Source organism: Hypanus sabinus, chromosome X1, assembly GCF_030144855.1.
Source record: "Hypanus sabinus isolate sHypSab1 chromosome X1, sHypSab1.hap1, whole genome shotgun sequence".
Taxonomy (NCBI): domain Eukaryota; kingdom Metazoa; phylum Chordata; class Chondrichthyes; order Myliobatiformes; family Dasyatidae; genus Hypanus; species Hypanus sabinus.
The window spans coordinates 14,047,440-14,067,611 of record NC_082738.1 but is presented as its reverse complement, the minus strand read 5'-3'; the positions used below and the strand labels follow the sequence as shown (position 1 = coordinate 14,067,611).

The window sequence follows — 20,172 nt, the reverse complement described above, 5'->3', positions numbered from 1 at the left end:
TTAATCTTCCAAATCAGCCTGCCATGAGGTACCTTGTTGAAAGACTTATTAAAGCCATGTATCCCATATTCAATGCCCCACCTTCAATTATCTTTGTCACCTCAAAAACTCCCCCAAAGTCATCCTTTACTGTTGTTTCTGAAACATCTGAATCCTGGAACGCTGAGATGCCAGTCCTGTCCTTCTCTCAACCAAGTTTCTCTAATAGCCACAACATAGCAGTTCCATGTACTAGTCTAGACCCCAAGTTCATCTGCCTTATCCATGATAGTCCTTACATTGAAATAAGTACACTTCAGGCCATTAGCTCAGTGTCCCAAGGAATCAAGAAATATAGGGTTAGAGCACACTATATAAAAGAGCACTTACAATCTTATTGATTGCTAGAGCAGGGAGAAAGGAACAAAATAACCTACTTCTGCTTCTATTCTTACATTTTTGTGTTCTTGAGTCTTTGTTCACATCTCCACAAGCAGCAAGCATACAAAACATATTGACAAGGCAAAAGGCCAAAATTCCTCCATCAATAAACTAATTTCTTGACGTAGCAACATCCTTTTGTCTCTGACACCAATCGAAGCTCCTACTTAACCTAAACTATACAACTGCCTCCTGAATTAAACAAGCCCACAAACCCCTCTCCCTCAGTGGACCACAATGCTTGCAACTGAGGCTCCAGTTTAAGAGTTCTGAGCCAAGTTCCTCAATGTAGTAATTGGGGGCTCTCAAACTCATCACTCTTGACCATCTCTATCAAGATATGTTCTATGAATTGTTCTACATATTCAATTGGTAGGTTTATACTTTTAATATATTTAATTTACTTTAAGTTAACTAGCAGTTATCTTTTAACTTTGTGTTTTAGGATCCTCACTAAAGCTGTGCCAATCAGCAAATAAACATTAACACCTAACTGAAGCTTATACAACTCACTAGTATTGGAGATCAAGAATCAACATCTCCTTTTCCCTCTAGACCTCATTTCTATAGTGATAATATTATCAACTTTAGTACTCTGTCTCATCAACTTATGCTCTCATTCGCTTAACTGTTCTAAATCTATTGATTGATGTAGCAATATCAACCTGTGAGGGCATCAAGTAAAAATCCTGTCAATTTTGCAACCAGAACATTAATAAACAAAACAAACCCAATACTCATTAAAATTGAAAAAGTTTAATGAAAAACTGTTTTAAGGTGAAAATAACAGAAGTTAAATAGCTGTGACCAAATTATCCTAGAATTAAAGCTTGTAGGTGTAGGAGGTGTACAAATGAGGGTGAAAAGCTCAACAGGTGTCAGGAAATAATTGATTACAAATCATAGTTTTAATGCTATAAAGATAAAACAATGTATCAATGGCACATTTCAGTGAAGAAGCAACAGAACAGATACTCTTTAGAATTGGATTCATGATGAAGGGTCCCAATGAAGGGTCTCAGCCCAAAATGTTGGCATTTTATTCTTTTCTATAGATGTTGTCTAAACTGCAGAGTTCCTCCAGCATTTTTGGGCGTGTTACTCTGGACTTGCAGCATCTGCAGAATCACTTGTGTCAATATCTATGTTGTTTCAGATACAATCAAAAGAGCAGTAAAGCAAAAGAACAAGAACTTTCTTTTCAAGTACTTAGGGCCTCCAGAGCACTTCAATTACTTACTTTAAGCCTCTTGTAAGTAAAAACACAAAGATTCCTTATCAGATCGTACTCTGATCAGCATCCTGCTAGGAAGCAGGATGTTATGTTGCAATTTTAAGATGTTGGTGAGGCCCAATTTGGTGTATTGTGTGCAGTTTTGGTCATATACCTATAGGAAGGATGTATAAGATTGACAGAGTACAGAGAAAATTTAGGAGGATGTTGCTGGGACTTGCGGGCCCAAGTTATAGGGAAAGGTTGACGAGGTTAAGACCTTATTCCCTGGAACGTAGGAGAAGGAGGGGAGATGTGATAGAGGTATACAAAATTTTGAGGGGTATGGTTAGGGTTCGCGCAAGCAGGCATTTTCCACTGAGGTTGGGTGAGACTAGAACTAGAGGTCATAGGTTAAGGGTGAAAGGTGAAATATTCAGGGGAACATGAGGGGGAGTCTTCTTCACTCAGAGGGTGATGAGAGTGTGGAACGAGCTACCAGCTGAAGTGGAGGATGTGAGCTTGATTGCAACATTTAAGAGAAATTTGATAAGTACATGGATGGGAGGGGTATGGAGGGTGGTGGTCCACGTTCACGTCAATGAGGCTAGGCAGAATATCAGTTTGGCGCAGACTAGATGGGCCTGTTTTGTGCTGTAATGCTCTATGACTAAGTAAATATATTGATAATACAATAACACAACCATGGTTATCAAAGGTGTTCAAGCACTATAAGCAGTGCAGAAGAGCAATGCTGCAGATTACTAGCATCCTAAGAAAAGAGGAGAGGGAATGACGTTTTGGTCTGGGAAGAAGACATCCAAGAGATAGCCTATAATGAAAGACTAACTTACGACAGGCATCAGGAAGCTTTCCTGCATACAAAAAAAAAAGCAATCAATATATCAAAATGGATGGAAATGCAAAGGCCAAATTTCTAGAATAATTTAAGAACCAATTGGATGCTGCACTGGAAACATTTCCCCACTCATTTTGTAAAATCAGCTACAAGTGCTCGGTTTGTGCCTACAAACAGAGAAATAGTTAATTAGATAAACTACTCCAAGTTCATGGAACTGTAACCACAAATTTAATTTCAGGCTTCTTGCAAGCAGAGGCAAGGATGCACAATAAAAATAAAACTCTGATCCAGTTTGGGGAGGGGTGTACAAACACCTAACTAGTAACCTAGGAAGTGTAAAACTCATTTTTGCTACAATTAATACAAAATCATTGTGAGATGCATTGCCTTCTGCTGGAAAACATGGGATAAAAACTTTTACTTCAATCAAAAGGCAGGTAAAATAAGATGCAACAAAATTCCATTTTCAGCCCTTTTGTTGATTCCACCTATTACCTTTCAGATTTTAACGGTAAGCATGAACCACCTTTATCTGATGGGCCAAATGGAGAGTAGAAAATCAATAACAAAATGGACAGGGAAGGTGAATCATCTTTTATAGAACTGGCACGTTATTGCACAGTAACACATTATTTTCACTTCTTGTAACTTACCACAAATCTTTCACAGAAAATGTAGAGTTTCCACCAAAACTCCCGTTGAAGCTGAGATGACATGGAATACAATTGCTGAAGTATACAAAAGCTCCCATTCTGAGGTCCAATTTGGGTAAACTTACCTGTCAAGTCACAGCTGTTCTGGATTACACACTAAGGACTCTGAAGAAACAGTGAGAAAGCATCTTTATAACCTCACAAATCTAGCCACCAGGAGGAAAGCAAAAGACAACCTTGAAAATCTAATGAGAATATTAAAAACCACAATGGCAAATGCCCACATACCTAAATTAGAAAAGAACCTGAAGTATTTTAACAGATTGGAATAAACTGTACGTCACTGACTGCATTTCGACTTACTAACAATACCACAGCATAACTACAGCTTCTTTTGTAATGTTCCAATGTAAATAGTGTTTGATCAGGGAAAAATAGCTGACAAATCAATTACCTTTAAAAAAAAACACATTTCCAGCAGCTCAGCGCTTCTATTTGCAGCATTCTGCAGTGTGAATAAACCTAAAGCTTCTAATGATGTAGTGCTTTTAAGAGGATACGTACCATTATGCACAGCTCAGAGCTCTTGGTGCACAATATATTGCTCACTTTTCAATGACCTACACACTCAAAACATTAGAATATAACTAGAAATAGATAAACGTGGTACACATACAATCAATAGCAAAATGCAGCACACTCCCACAACCCAACCCCATAAGAGCTTGCAAAATACCAAAGAAAAGGAATTTCAAGACAAAAAATGCAAAAATCAGGATTATTATACTAAATGGTACTAATAAAAGTTTATTTAAATATTCATGTTGCAGCAAAATACATCAATCATGAAACTAGCAGTCATAAAATTTAACAGGCTGACATCTTTGACATGTTCTTGGCCCGGAATTCATTCTCAACGCCCTCAAGGTTAATCTGTAATATCCAGGATTTAGTGATCAGACTCCTTCCCCTCCCCTCATCATTCCCCAGCCCTACACCCCTCTTCCCTCCCTTTCGATTTACTGTTTTGAACCATTTTATCCGAAACACATTCATCAGAAACAGCCGGTACTCAGGAAGGCAGAACATGCACGCAGCACACATGACAGAAATATTAAATGTCACTGCCGCATTGACTGGGACAATATTACCTTCAGTGAGGAGTTTAAGACAATGGATCAAGCATTAAACAACGCTCATCACACGGTGCTTGAAGTGAGTCAGGAACCTCCCATCCTATCCCATTTAAAGGGAAACACTGGGTGTTACAGCAAGAGATTCCTGGGTTCTATTATATATATATATATATATACACACACACACAACGTACTTCAGAGGTCACAGTACCTGATAACTCAGAGTACATTCAGATTCCTGGCTTCCAGCCGGCATGGTTGAATCGGACAGAAAGCCTCTTTCTTTTACCTTCGCCGTTATCGGAGCCGAAAGGTGTCCAACGGCCTCAGCGAGGGTGGGGATGGGCGCGAGAAACGGGCAGCGCGTGCTCAGTCCGGCCCAAGACACCGGAGCTCGGTCCTCACACCACCAGCTGCACCAGCAGCGACACAAGCAGCAGCGGCATCAGCACCATCCTTATATTTTCCCTTCTGAGTGGGTAGACCGCCTCGGAGCCGACCAATCAGGATCTTTAGTCCTTTAATATATGCATAAGGGAGGACAACTGGAGAAGAGTATTTGAAGCATTAACACAAGATCGATATAGAAACTGTTTTTAAAAGATGCAGTAGTGATTTTTATAAGCCACATATAAAAGATGTTCATACTATCCTGAATATTATTTCAATAATTTTTTGAAACTTTTATTCATTTTTCAGGATCTCTGCGTAAGAGGACTGATGCACCATCAATAACTCACTCTGAGACGTAAGGCGAGATATCGGCTTTTATTGACTGGAAGAAGGAACCAGGAGTGAGTGTCCATCATACTATGACCTGGAGACTGAGAGACCGGGCTCAGGCCTTGATCGCCTTTATACAGGGGTCTATGGGAGGAGACACAGGAGCAGTCAGCAGGAGGCATGTCCAGACAGGTATATGTAGTTCAACACAAGGGCAGGCTACAGTTTATTGCCCATCCATAAGTTGGAGAGGTACCTACAAGTGGTGGTGTTGCTATTGCATTTGTTGCCCATGGTGGCAGAAATAACTGCAGAGAATTTTTGTTGGTGGTACTTACTGCAGGCACTATGCACTGGTGGTAGCCAGAATGAATGTTTCGGATGATGGATGGGAAAGGGGTGGTAATCATACAGGGTAGTTTGTTGAGAATTGTGAAGCTGTGCTCACCCAGACAAGTGGGGAACATTTCATCACATTCCAGATCCTGTAGATGACAGAAAGGCTTTGGGCTTTTGGGTTGTTACAAGGTGAGTATTCACAGTTGGATACTGTGTGTTTACTGATCTTTTAGCTGCAGTTTTTAAATGGCCAGTCCATTTAAGTTTATGGCCATTGGCAATTCCCAAAATATTGAAGACTGGAGATTTAATAATGGTGTTACCTTTCAATGTCAAGGAATAGGGGTTGGGCTCTCTCTTGTTAAACTCTGTGTCTCACAAGGAACTGATGTGGAACACAACTATTCCTAGTGGCTTACATAGTGGTACTGAAAGCCCCATACCCAAGTATGTTAATGAGACAAAGACTGGTGATGCTATACGACATTAGAAGCAAAGAGTTACAAAGTGATATTAATTGATTTGGCAAAAATGTGGCAAAATGCACTTCAATGTTGTGTTGAATAGTGCGATATAATTTGTTGCAGACCTTGAAGGGATAAAAAAGAATAGGGTAGTGAAGAAGACATAGGTATGCTTACCTTCATAGGTAGAGGCATTGAATATAAGAGTTGGGATGCCATGTTGCAGCTGTGCAAAACATTGGTCAGACCACACTTGGAGTATTGCGTACAGTTCCAGCCACTGCACTACGGGAAGGATTTGATAGCAATATAGAGAGTGGAGAAGAAATTCACCAAGATATTGCCTGGAATGGAGGGCTGTAGTTTTAAAGAGAGATTGATTGGATTTATTCTCACTATAAGAGGCTGAGGAAGAGATTTCTAAAATTTTAACGATCATAGATTGAATAGATAGTCATTTTCCCAGGGCAGGGAAGATTAGAACTAGAGGACACAGGTTTAAAGTGAGGGGAGAAATTTAAGCAGTATCCAAAAAGCAAGTTTTTCACACAGGGGGTGCTGCTTACCTGGAATGAGATTGCAGAGCAGGTGGTAGGGGAAGAAATCATTATGATGATTAAAAAGTATTTGGGCAAATACTTAGATGGGAAAGATATAGAGGTATAAATGTGTGCATCAGGAAAGAGCTTTCCACTCGATAACCACTAAATGGGGCTCAGCTGAGCCAAGTGTATCTTTCTTTGTTGAATCTGATGGCTGGATCAACATAATAAACCATATTACATTTAATATTAATGTAAGACCATACACCACATAAGATATAGGAGCAAAGTTAGCCACTTGGCCCATCGAGTCTGCATTGTAGAAAGAATTATGGGGAGGCTGCAAAGTTCCCTAACCTGGTTTTGTTAGTGTTAATTTGAATGTGAAATTCTGCTGTAAATTTTGTCTGAAGTGATTTGTGAAGTGACAACAAGGTTCTGGCCAATTGATTACAAATCTAATTTTATGTTCATTATTTTAAAAGGAAGGTAGTCTGGTATACTAGCAAACAAATGTTTAACATGATTCACCTTACCTCCATAATATTTGGCCGATTGAACCCGAAACAGATTAAGGCCCCCTGTAAAGTAATAAATGAACTTCTTCATAAATACAACGTAAATCAAAATTTCAAAGAAAGCACCACATTCCTGAATTAGCATTCTTAACAATAGGATCATGTATTTTGGGATCCTATCAATCAAAGATAAATGGGCTGTTAAATATGGCATTACATAGGTACCAAGTAACCAACTATTAAATACACAGAAATCCTTAACCCTTCAAAATATGAATATTTTATGCAAACAGCACTCCAGCTCCCTCACCATAATACATCAAATATACTCAGAGGCTGGAAAAGAGAATCCATACTATAGTAAAGCTCTTCAGGATACAGAGTAAATAGTGAATGATTGGTCCATACAGGTAACTAAGTGTTGAGGGGAAAACCACAGTCTAGGGTTTTGCTGTGATTGGACACTAAGGGGTTAAGCCCTATATAACAGTCTCTCAAACTTGTGAAATATTTAAGGATGACTGTATATGAAGGGATTGTATTGCTTGGTGCATTGAATGAAGATAATACAAGAACACAAAGAAGTAGGAGCAGGTAGAGGATACCAGGCCCCTCAATTCTTCCCACCATTCAGTAGTTTCCTGGGTGAACTGCCCCATGCCTCGACTCCTCTTCCTGTGCCACAAGCCTTCAATTCCTTTTTGTTTCAAAAACTCATAAATTATTTTAAAACAGAGAATGAGGGTGGTTAAATATTATGAAGAAGAGGCAAAGGACTGGAATTAAATTGTAACTGGCTTGGAGAAAAATGTGACACCAAACTTGATTGGCTGAATGGCCATAGTATCAATACCCCTACAGTAATAATATTATTGTGTGGAACTTATCTGAAAATAATAGTCTCAGTGTTATGAGCTATATTCTACCAGTTTTACAGAGCTGATACTGTATATGGCAGCAGATCACTTTAGATGTCTGAAGCTCCATGCTCTCCATAGATTCTACAGTAAATCATATCACAATCACAAATCACAATCACATTATCACCAATGGAAAGGAGACTTAAATAACCAACTAAAACAAAATCTTTCAGTTTCAGCCAGGATCTCCTTGTTCCTCTATTAACAGCAAAAGTTTTTGTGTCAACTGGACAACCTCAGTCTCCACTCTACTACAGTCATTCCCTCCACCTCTCCACAACTGAAACACCATAGATCTCTCGTTCTGATTAAGTGTTAACTGGTTCTGTCTTCACAGATGCTCCTTAACCTGCTGAGTGCTTTCCAACGATGCTTTCATTTCAGATTTCTAGCAGCTGCAGTTTCTGACTTTCAACCAAGTTTTCTGCTTTGGTCAATAAAAAACCTACTTGAAATTTAAGTCCTATCTAGTACCTTGGGGTCTAGAAGATTGGCTTCCACTGAGTTTTGTTGGTTCTGAGGAACGTGAAATTTGCAAACTCTATCACAGGTAGGGTTGGAACCGCCTGACGGAATTGGGGGGGAGGGGAGGTGATTTTGGAGGTGCTACACTCCTTATGCCATTTTCATTGGGCTTCTAATTTCCTTTTATGACATAGAAGGAAGCCATTTGGCTCACTGAATCTATGCTGGCTCTTAGAGCAATCCCATCAGTCCCATTCCTCATATTACCTGTAAACAATTTTCTCTCACATGCCTATCAAATGCCCATTGATTTTCCAGCCACCCACCTACAATGGGGGCAATTTACAGAGCACACCAAAGGTCAGAATCGAACCTAGTGAGTCGCTGTGTTTTCAATAGATCTGACATTCTCAGTGCCATTGCAGATACCCCTCCACTTTGAAGGATCATGGGCCAGTAATTCTCACAAACAAGTATCACAGGAGATGGGAAACAAATTTAAAAAAACTGTCTCATATTTTGTTATCTAATAGGAACACCTCAACCCTGAAATATTACCACTTATTGATTGCTTCTGTATCTTTACCAGAAATGTACTTAGGAGGGGGATGGCAAAAGAATTGGGCAAGGATTAACTGTACTCCATCAAGTTAATTAAAAACTATGTTATCTCCTGAATAGGTTTGGTTGCATCAGTATCTCCTGCTTCAATCAATCCTCCACCTGTTTTTTTTTTACTTTTACCTCTATCCCAAGCCGTTTCTGTCTGTCAATATGTCAACATTGTCCAGGAGACAACAAAATAAATACATCTGCTAATTGCAAAAGCCTGACCTATTGAAGGACAAGGCAGGTGTAAAGAGTTCATGGATTCATGGATTACTTTGAAAAATGTTTCATCTATATGTAGTTTGCATCCTGTATGTGTTGACAAAAGATATTAGAAGACCTTGATGCAGGGAGGTCAGTTGTGTAATAAGTAGAAACATTGATTCTATGTATGTCATCCAAGCCTAATGGGAAGGCATGATGCATCAGCATGTGCAAAATGAGTAAATTAGAAGAGCTGAGCTCTGTCCTTTCTGATCTAGCTTCTCAGGCTTCCCATAGATTCTGCTGATGCTGGAAACCTTGGACAACACACACAAAATGCTGGAGGAACTTAGCAGGTCAGGTGGCATTTAAAGAGGGAAATAAACCGTCAACGTTTCAGGCTGAGAATGATGACCGATGCAGTCCTGTCTGAAAGAGAATCCAAAGTTATCATGAAAAAGAGGTTAGCTAGCGAAAGAGTGGTTCCCGTAGGGATCACAGACATAATCTACATGTGGAGCCAGTGGACATGAATGAATAATTCTTGTGTGTATTCACCATTGAGAAGGATGTGGTGGGTAGTAGATCAGTATTAGTGTCAAAACATGTCAATATTAATAAGGTGAGGATGTTCATTATCTTGGAACATATATGGGTGGATAAATCCCTCAGACTGGGTAACATTTAGCCTAGATAAATTGGAGTCAAGGGAGGAGATAGCTAGGGCCAAGACAGGTTTTTCCATCTTTATTCACCACAAGAGAGGTACCAGAAGCCTGGATGACAGCTAATGTTATTCCTTTTCTTAAGAAGGGCAACAAGGATAAGTCAGGTAAGCCTTACGTCAGTGATAGGGAAAAATCGGAGAAAATTTTAAGGGACAGAATGTATGTACATTTGGAAAGGCAGGAACTGATTAGGGATACTCAGTATGGCTTTGTATAGGGGAAACCCTATGTCATTCTTTAAGGTTTTTGTGGAAGTAACAAAGGTGATTGATGAAGGCAGAGCAGTGGATGTTGTCCATATGGAACTTAGGGTGAAATGTATTTGACAATGTCCTACACAGTAGGCAGGCCCAGGTGGCTAAGGGATATGGGATCCAAAGTGAGTTGGCTAATTGGATCCAAAATTGGCTTGGTGACAGGAAGCAGAGGGTAGTGATGGAAGAATGTTTTTCTGATTAGAAGTCTGTGACTAGTAATGCATCATCATGGATTGGTGCTGGGACTTTTGCTGTTTGTGATACATATATATATCTATATACACAACTTGGATGTGAATCAAAAAATATAGTTGTATTTGTTTTTGCCTCCTCCCACTTCTCTGGCAACTCGTTCCTGATTGCTGGCATGGTCAGGCCTGTTACCGTGATGTATCTCTAAAGAACTAAGTAACAATTCAACAGTTAACAGAGGAAGGAAGCGCCAGGAACATCCCTTAAAGATAAGCTGAAACATTTGTAAATATGTTGACAGGATGTTGTCGGGCACTGCCATAGCAACACTGTAAGATAGGAATTCAATTCCTGCCACTGTCTGTAAAAAGTTAATATGTTTTCTCTGTGACTTCATGGGTTTCCTCCAGGTGCTCCAGTTTCCTCACACATTTCAAAGATATACAGGTTAGGGTTAGTAATTTGTGGGTACGCTACGTTGGCACCATAAGCATGGCGTCACCATGCTTCCAGCACATCCTCAGAATGTGTTGATTATTGATGCAAAACAATGCATTTCACTACGTTTCAATGTACATGTGACAAATAAAGCTAATATTTACAGTACTCTGCAAAAATCTTAGGGGTGTGTGTATATATATAATGCCTAGACTTCCACAAAAAAACAAATTTCATGACAAATGTGAGTGATGACAAACCTGATTCTGATGTGGGTCTCTATTGTGGACTGAGAGTGGGAAGGGGGCAGGGAGAGGGGAACCATGATTAGGAAAAGGGGAAGGGAGAGGGAAGGGAGTGGGAAGCACCAGAGGGACATTTTATAATGATCAATAAACCAATTGTTTGGAATCAAATGGCCTTGCCTTGTGTCTCAGTGTCTGCACCCGTGCCACCCCCTGCCCCTGGCACTCCTTCTCTGCCACCTGTCCCACACCCTTCCCACAGCACTCCACCCTCGCCATTTCCAACAATTTTTGTTCCTGCCGAACTTACAGACTCACTCTCCACTTCACATTGACAAATACAGTACTGTGCAAAAGTCTTAGGCACCCTGACTATATGCCTAAGACTTTAGCACAGTACTGTAAATCATTAAATCTTTTCAAAAATGTGCTTGGAACTTTGACAGGTGGACTTTAATCCTGACAAATGCAAGATGCTGTATTTTGGAAATCAATCAGGAGCAAGTAATATACAGTAAAAGGAAGAACAACGAGGAATGCTGCTGAACAGGATACCTAACAACCCAAGTCCATAATTCCCTATAAGTTGCAACACAGGTAGAGCTCTGGAGAAGAAGCCTACTTTCATAGGTCAGGACATAAAATATAAGAACTGGAATGTTCTTTTGCAACTTTACAAAACACTAGTTCGGTTGTACTGTGTGTAATTCCAGTTGCTACACTCTAGAAAGGACATTATTATTCTGACAGAGTGCAAAGAAAATTTGTCAGCGTATTGCCTGGATTGGAGGACAAATTAGAGAAGCTTGGCTTGTTCTCTCTGGAGTGAAGGAAGCTGACAGAGGTGCGTAAGATTACGAGAGGCGTGGATGAGGTAGATAATCAGAATCTTTCTCTCATGGTAGGGGTATTAAAAACAAGAAGGCATTGGGTTAAGCTGAGAGGATAGGTTTAAAGAAGTTCAGAGGGTTAAGTTTTCTTTACACAGAGAAGAGTTGATACCTGGAACTCACTGCCTGAGGAGTTGGCAGAATCAGATGCAATCACCATGTTTAAGAGACATTTGAAAAAAACACAGATAGGCAAGGCATGGAAGAATATGGTCCTCCTGTGGGCAAATGGTACTTAGTGTAGGTGGGTAAAAAGTTGGCATGGATATGGTGGGTGAAAGGGCCCATTATGTGCTGTACAGCTCGATGACTCTATCAAAGTCAGCATGGTTTCCAGAATTAGAAGTTAATAGGGTATTAAAATGTGATTAATTTTCACTTACTGAGCACACTTTTATTTATTATTTATTTTTAAAATGTCAAAACCAAGAAACAAGAACTACAATGCCCCATTGATTAGTTAGTTTTTCAAGACGTAGTAGGATCACTCAATGGGTCATATTCTATATCTGTGGGAGAGTATATAGTTTTCATTCTGCCCACCATTTTAATACACTTACATCGAGCTTAGGAACTAAGTAGTTGGATCCATCAGTGTGAGCCCTTATTCAGTTTCTCAACAGCAAAAGAACATCGGGGAACAATGCGTCAACTGTTTGCACTATTGAATCATAAAGACTGGATGGACATGTAGATTTGGTAAATTAACAGACAGATGCGATATATTTCAAAGCAAGTCCAGAGGTAAGATCATTACTTTGAATGTCTAGCCTGATTAGATTAAATTAAATTAACATCTGTTTTTCGGTACCTAATGCAGGTTTACAGATTTCACTTGATAATACAAATGACGTCAAGATCTAATCAATAAAATAATCACTTTTGTTTATCAATGGATCCTGGAGAAACCCAATTTTCATTAAAATGTGCTTGTAGATCAAACAATGGCACTGCTCAGATCACATTCCATAACTTGCGTGCAACGTAATTGCTGCAAGAATAATGTGTGGCTTTCTCTGGCTCTTTTCTTTTCCCCTCGCCACAACCATCTTCTCTTCCCTAAAGTTAAAGGTTTGCCAAATAATTTTCATGAAACCTATGACTTTCCTAAAAAAAGAGATTTTAAAATTACAAAATTTTGAAGCTTTGATAGTATACAATAACAAAATATTTATTAGGCCTCTGTTAAAAAGTGGTGGAGAGGTGGGAGGTGGAGGGTAACATTTAGCTCAACCTCAAGATGTTGTAGTTCAAATAAAATTAAATTTCTGGAGTATGACTTATGGAATACAGCATTAATGTTTAAAGTAGAGATACACTAAAATGGAAAGATTTTAAGATTTAAAAAATATATTTTTTAAACATTTTAATATTTGACAAATTTAGCTAAAAATCAAAACATTGCACATAATCACACTTTCTGTTTTCCCCTTGCTCCCTGTGGTCTAATATTGTTGCAACTTGTGACAGGCAATACCATTTTCTTCACAGGCAATCTTGTAACTTTGCGCTTTCCACTAGGTAGTACTGTTACCATTCCAGATTTGTGTCCCTGCTCTCCACCTGCTCAATAGAAGCTATAATATTTTAAAAGAGTAAACATATTCAAAGGTGGAGACGTCGAGCAAGTTTTCTGTTAAAATCTCTCCTTGCTGGATTCCAAATACTTCTTGTTGTCCATGGCCTCCTCTACTCTCATGTTGAGGACACACTCAGGTTGGAGGAGCAACACTTCTGGGTAGCCTCCAACTAAATGGCATGATCATCGATTTCTCCAACTTACAGTAATTTCTCCCTTTTCTCCCCTTCATCCATTCCCCATTCTGCTCCCCTCTTACCCCTTCTTCTCCTCACCTACTCATCACCTCCTTCTCCTTCCCCTCCTCCCTCCCTTTTTACCATGGTCAACTGTCCTCTCTTAAGAGATTCCTTCTTCTTCAGCCCTTTACCTCTTCCACATCACTTCCCAGCTTCTAACTTCAATCCCCCTTCCCACCCACCTACCTTCCCCCTCACCTGACTTCACCTATCAGCTGCCTGCTTGTACTCCTCACCAACCCCCACTTTCTTATTCTTGCTTTTCCCCCCTTCCTTTCCAGTCCTGTTGAAGGGTCTTGGCCTAAAACATTGACTCTTTAGTCCTCTCCCTAGATGCTGCCAGACTTGCTAAGTTCTTCTAGAATGTTGTGTGTATTGTCTGCAGATCCATTCCATTTAAACTGAGCTTCAGAAAACAAACTGTTTTCCAAAACTGGATACAATCCAAGAACATTAACATTGGGTAAATAAAACATTCATGAATATAATAAATTTACATTATTTGCTCTTTGATTTTAAGGTGCTTTGGGACTTTTCAGTGATGCAGTAACACATTATTGGAAATGTAAGATTTCCTTTTAAATAAGCTAGAAGATCACCAAAGGTAGACATAAACCTTTCAGAAATCTCTGATTTCACTCAAAGTATAGGCAGTGGTTTTATTCTTTCCTGTAGAGCAATTGCTACAGTGACAGAGCTTGCAGCACAAGAGCAAGGACAAGTGAAGGGCAGCTCTGGAATTATCTCATCATTTTTATCCACCAGATGGGGCACAGCTCCATCTATTTACAGCTCTGAAAACACTGCACTGTATCTCTCAAGTCTTTGAGCAAAACACAGCACATGGATTAATTAACCAGCCCCCTGGCCAGCTCTCCAAACAACTTAAATTATACATTTTCTTTTTTTTTAAAAAAGTCATATACATGATCTAGGTATCAAAAGTTCAAAGTAAATGTATTATCAGAATACATACAATAAATGGCACCATGTACTACCTTGAAATTCATTTTCTTGCATGCTTTTACAGGAAAATAAAGAAATACAATAGAATTAATGAAAATCTATACATAATCAAAGACTGACAAACAACCAATGTACAAAAAAAGAGAAATTGTACAAATAAATAAATAGATAGATAACACTGAGACCATGAGTTGTAGAGTCCTTGAAAGTGACTCCATAGGTTGTGGAATCAGCTCAGAGTTGTGGTGAGTGAAGTTATCCACACGGATTCAGGAGCCTGATAATTCTAAGTAATAACTGTTCCTGAATCTGGTGATGTGGGATCTAAGGCTCCTGTATCTCCTACTTGATGATAGTACTGAGAAGAGAGCAGGCCTGGATGGTGGGGGTTCTTGATGATGGAGGCTGCTTTCCTGTGGCAGCAATCCTTGTAGATGTGCTCAATGGTGGAGAAGGATTTGCCTGTGATGGACTGGGCTGTAACCACCACCATTTGTGAGCAAAAATGTTTACAAAATGTTGCCAGCAAGGTCACATTTATTGCCTATCCCTAACTGCCCTAGAGCTGGTGGTAGTGAGTGCCTCCTTCAACTACTGCAGCCCTTCTGGTGCTGGTGGGGAGGGAGGGAGTTCCAGTGACAATGAAAAACTTGGTGATATGTTTCAAACTCAAGATGATGTGAGACTGGAGGGGAACCTGAGGAGAATGGATATTCCATGTACCTACTGCTTTGGGATGTAATGTTACTTATTTTACTCCAATTACAACACAGATATAGGCCATTTCACCCAGCATTTCCATCCTGACCATTAAGTATCTATCTATGTTAATCCTAGGTTCTAGCACTGAGCTCATAGCCTTCTGTTCTTTGGCAATTCAAATGTTCATCCAGATATTTCTTAAATGTTGTGAGAATCTCTGTCTACACCACTTCCTTGGGCACCGCATTCCCGACTCCAACCATGCTCCAAGTGAAAAAAAGTATTTTTTTATAACTGATTCAGTCCATCCAAGGCAACTTACTAATGAATCTCCTCTGCTCCCTCTCCAATGCCGCTATACCCTTCCTGCACTGTTGCATTCAAAACATTGCACAGAACTCCAGCTATGACCTAACTAATGTATTGCAACTCCGAAATAGAAAAACTAACCAAAAGCAAAAACATGGAGCTGGGATGAGAGTCAAACTTTGTGTTTACTTTAAGTGAGGCACACACATATGACGTAGTAGTGTCATGATGTATGCAATTCACTCATTTTTGCATATAACCTGTAATGAATTATTTAAATGAACAAGAATGCTTTATCAAACAATATATTTACAATATTACTCAAATACTACTGAAATATTAAATACACAACAAAGACTTCCCTGCACTTGTGTTCTGTGCTCTACCTAATAAAGTTAAGGATCCACTTTGGATTTGTGCACCAACGTCCTGCTGTTCCTCAATGCCCTCTAGGGCCCTACCATTTATGTGTCTGACCTACCCTTAACATTCCTCTCAAAATGCATCACCTGACACTGATTAGGATTACACTCCATTGGTCAGTGTCGTACTTATCTCACAAGTTCATCAATATTGTCCTATAGCTCAAGATCACCTTGCTTATTACCAAAAAAGATATTATCTGCAACATATGAATCATCCGCCCTACATTCATATCAAATTCAGTAACAAACAGTAAGACTCCCAGCATCAATTCTTATACCACTGGTCACAGGTTTCCAGTCATAAAAACAACTCTCTACCATCACATATTCTTCCTCCTAGTATCAAGCCAGTTTTGGATCCCATTTGCCAACTTTCCCTGGCAGTCAGGGGTTAACCCATTTGGACCAGTCTCCCAAATGGGGCCATGTCAAAGGCTTTACTACAGTCCACGTGGACTACATCAACCACACTGTTCCATTACCTCCTTGAAAAATTCAGTCAAATTGGTCAGATGGGATCTCTGTTTATTAATGCCATGCTGACGACCTTTGATTAATTCTAACCTATCCAATTGTACATTAATCATGTCCCTTAGAATAATTTTCAAAAAAAATGTCCTTCCCCTGACATTGAACTCATAGCTTAGAAATTACTCGGCTTATTCTTGTCCTTTTTAAGTAAAGGTGCCACCTTTGCTCTCCTCCACTCATTTAGAGCCTCATCTGCAGCTAGCAAAAATTTTCTAAATGCCCCCTCACCACCATTCAGGGCCCCTAACAGTTCTTCCAGGTGAAGCAACATTTGTTGAGGTCATCTACTGTATCCAGTGCTCCCAGTATGGGCTCCTTTACATCAGTGAGATCTCCTGTGTCCACACATTTCAATTTGACTTCTGATTCCCATTCTTACATGTCTGTCTCCTCTCCAATCAGATTTCTTCTTTTTCAGCCCTTGAGCTTTTTCACCTATCACCTCCCAGATTCTTACTTCAACCACACCCCCCCCTCCACCACCCACCTTCAAAACATTAACTAATTCAAAGGAAGACATGGAACTCCGGGAATGTGAGTCCAACTTTCAGTTTTACTTTAAGCGAAATGCACACATATCATCTGATGACATATGTAATTCACATATGTATACATATAACTCATAATGAATTATTTAAACATACAAAGAATGGTTAATCAAACAATATATTTTGAAGATTACTCAAATATTACTGAAATGTTAAATACACAACACTCCTCCCTGCTTAGCTATAAACTCCAACTCTATAGAGGACACATCTCAACTATATACACAGTATATTATATAATACAACTATTATACAGAGATCCACAACATAGTAAATTTTAAAATGCCCCATTCAGGCCTAAAAATTTAATTGCTGTGGAGGATTTCTTATTTTTGTGGGATAACTTCTTTCATAGAAACATAGAAAATAGGTGCAGGAGTAGGCAATTCGGCCCTTCGAGCCTGCACCGCCATTCAGTATGATCATGGCTGATCATCCAACTTTCTTAACAAGTGAGGTCATTCTGCTTGGCAGGTGTGAGTTGTGGCTGTAAAAATAATCTCAGTTTCTTGAGGCCTCCTCCATGGTGGTTGTGGGAGTTGACTCTGAGACCTCAGGGAGTAGTTATGACAGCTCTGGACACCCTTCTTCTCCTTCCTTTCTCTTCTTCTAGTCTGTGCATCTTGAACTTGGGAAGATGCTTGAGTATCTCTGATTAATCCTTCTATTGCTCCCTTTACAGTCTGATCTCCCCTCATGTTTTCCTCATCTGACGAATCCTCCATGTTTTCTTATCTCCATTGACTCCTTTGTTTGGCCTTCCATTCCTCCAGCTGGGCTTTGGTCTTTGCATCTACTTTTACCAGCAGCTTTTTGTCTCCCACTCGAAGTTCATGCAATAACTTTAATACACACAGAGGATATTCTGGTTCTTTATACTCACAGAAGTTGAATACTTGCAACTTTCCTGAGCTCCCTAAACTCTCTTCCAGCTTAAAACCAAGCCACAATTCACAGGTAACTGCCTGGTTAACATATCAGAAGCTTTCTCAGATATGTTGCCTACAAAAACTATTGTAGTCAGGCCACTGCTTTCATCACTTTCCCTATTCCTGAGCAGCATGGTCCTTCCTTGCTCCAATATGCTTTCCAGCCAGAGGCACAGAGGTTGACACCAACACCTGTTTGCCCTCTGTTGGGGAATGGTTCATGGTGTTCAGCATGGAGACAGTTGTGACATCATCCAGCACCTTTCTTAATTTGCTTTCAGTTGACTCTTTTGCAGGGGATGTGGTTTGCAAATAGTGGATGGATCTCCAATCCAGTTGTAGTTCTCTCAGTCAATTACACCCCTACAGTGCTGGTCCTCCTGATTTTACCACATGCAAGCTTGATGTGGCTTGTTGGTTGTTGTATTTCACTGTTAGAAATGTCATTCTCACAGGATTTATCTTTTCTCCAGAATAAGTTCTAGGTTGGATATCTGCAGGCTTCAGTTAAGTATCTTTCAAATTTATTTTGTGGAATGACTGAAACAGCTGAGCCAGTGTCCAATTCCATTTTAATTAATTTGCTGTTCACTTCTGCTGTAAGCCATATCGCTTGACTCATGTTAGTTTTCACACTGTAAATCTCAAGGCTACTCAGTCCTGTGTCGCAATCATGATTCAGATTTTTCATCAACGGTATGCAGATTAGTGCCCTTCTTGAAACTGCAACTTGACTTGTTATCTTCCCTGTGCCGTCCATTTATTTTTGTTTGCCCGACATGTTCTTTGTATGTGTCCTACTTTGTCGCATTTTCTGTAAAATTTGCCTTTACGTTTACATTGGCTTGGTGTACACAAGCCTCTGCCACAATGGTAACACAATTTATTTGGCCAGGCTAGTTTCTGTTTAGACGTTGGAACTTCGTTCACGCTCACTTTCATTCCTGACTACAACACAATTTGGTCTTTGCCAGTGGATTCCATTGAAACAGAGATTTTAACTGCTCTTTTAAATGTAAGCTGTGCTTCAGTTAGGAGCTGTTTTTGAATGCTTTCTTGTAAGAGTCCACAAACTAGATGATCTCTCAGTGCATCATCAAGCCCACTACTGAACTGACAATGCTCAGACAATCTCTTCAATTCAGCCACATAAGCTAAAGTGGGCTCACCTTCCTTTTGATTCTGCTTATGAAACCTAAAGCGTTCTGAAATCAACAATGGTTGCGGTTCTATATGTTCCTGCATTATTTTCACAGTACAGCAAAGCTCATTTCTGCTGGTTTGGTTGGAGCAGTTAAACTTCGAAGCAAACTGTATGCCTTTAAACCCAATAATGCACTCAGCAAAATTGGTACTTGTCTCTCAGTGGCTATTTCATTTGCTTCAAAATACTGTTGAATTTACTCAGTTAATAAGATCCATTTATCTGTTTTGTAATCAAACATGTCTATCTTTCCAATGTAGCCAGCCATTCCTGCTCTTTTTTAAAAAAGTTATCACCCAGTACTCATTGTTTATGAACCTGTGAATTCTTCTGTTTTCTTTTTTTTGTAATTTATTTTTTATTGAAGTTCATCAAACAAACATTTCCATAAGATGTATTTCAGACATTGTACATATATATCATATAATCATATATATCACAAAATCTCCACAAAGTATTTATCTGAGGTATACACTTATAGAAAAGAGTGGAAAGAAAAAACAAGCAAAAGGAAAGAACTATGTACGAGTAGGGAGTGATCTTTTTTTTTACAACAGATTCATTGAATTGTGAGAATAAAATCAGGCCTATGAGGCATTATGTAGTTAAACCATTTTTCCCAGTATGAATCAAATTGTTCCACCTAATGATTAACAGATGCTGTTATCTTCTCCATTTTGTAAATATCCATTGTAATTTCCATCCATGTATTTAAAGTTGGGCTCTCCTGTGATAACCATTTCCTAGTAAGAGTCTTTTTACCAGCCACCAACAGTATATTCATTAAATATTTATCTCTTTTCAACCATTCTTGAGGAATATATCCAAAATATATGGTCTTACTCTCCAAGGGTATTTCACATTTAAAGATGTCTTGTAGGGCATTGTGTATCTCCCTCCAATAGTTTTTGATAACAGGGCA

General features: G+C 39.3%; 1 protein-coding gene across 1 annotated transcript in view; it reads right to left on the bottom strand.

Moving 5' to 3' along the window:
- LOC132384452 (electroneutral sodium bicarbonate exchanger 1-like) overlaps positions 1–4,567 on the bottom strand; it is a 194,204-nt gene extending 189,637 nt beyond the window's left edge. Inside the window, exon 1 of the mRNA XM_059955605.1 lies at positions 4,496–4,567. Coding sequence (XP_059811588.1) covers positions 4,496–4,540 — 45 coding nt within the window. The 5' untranslated portion in view covers positions 4,541–4,567. The remainder of the gene's footprint in view (positions 1–4,495) is intronic.
- Between the last annotated feature and the right edge of the window lie 15,605 nt (positions 4,568–20,172).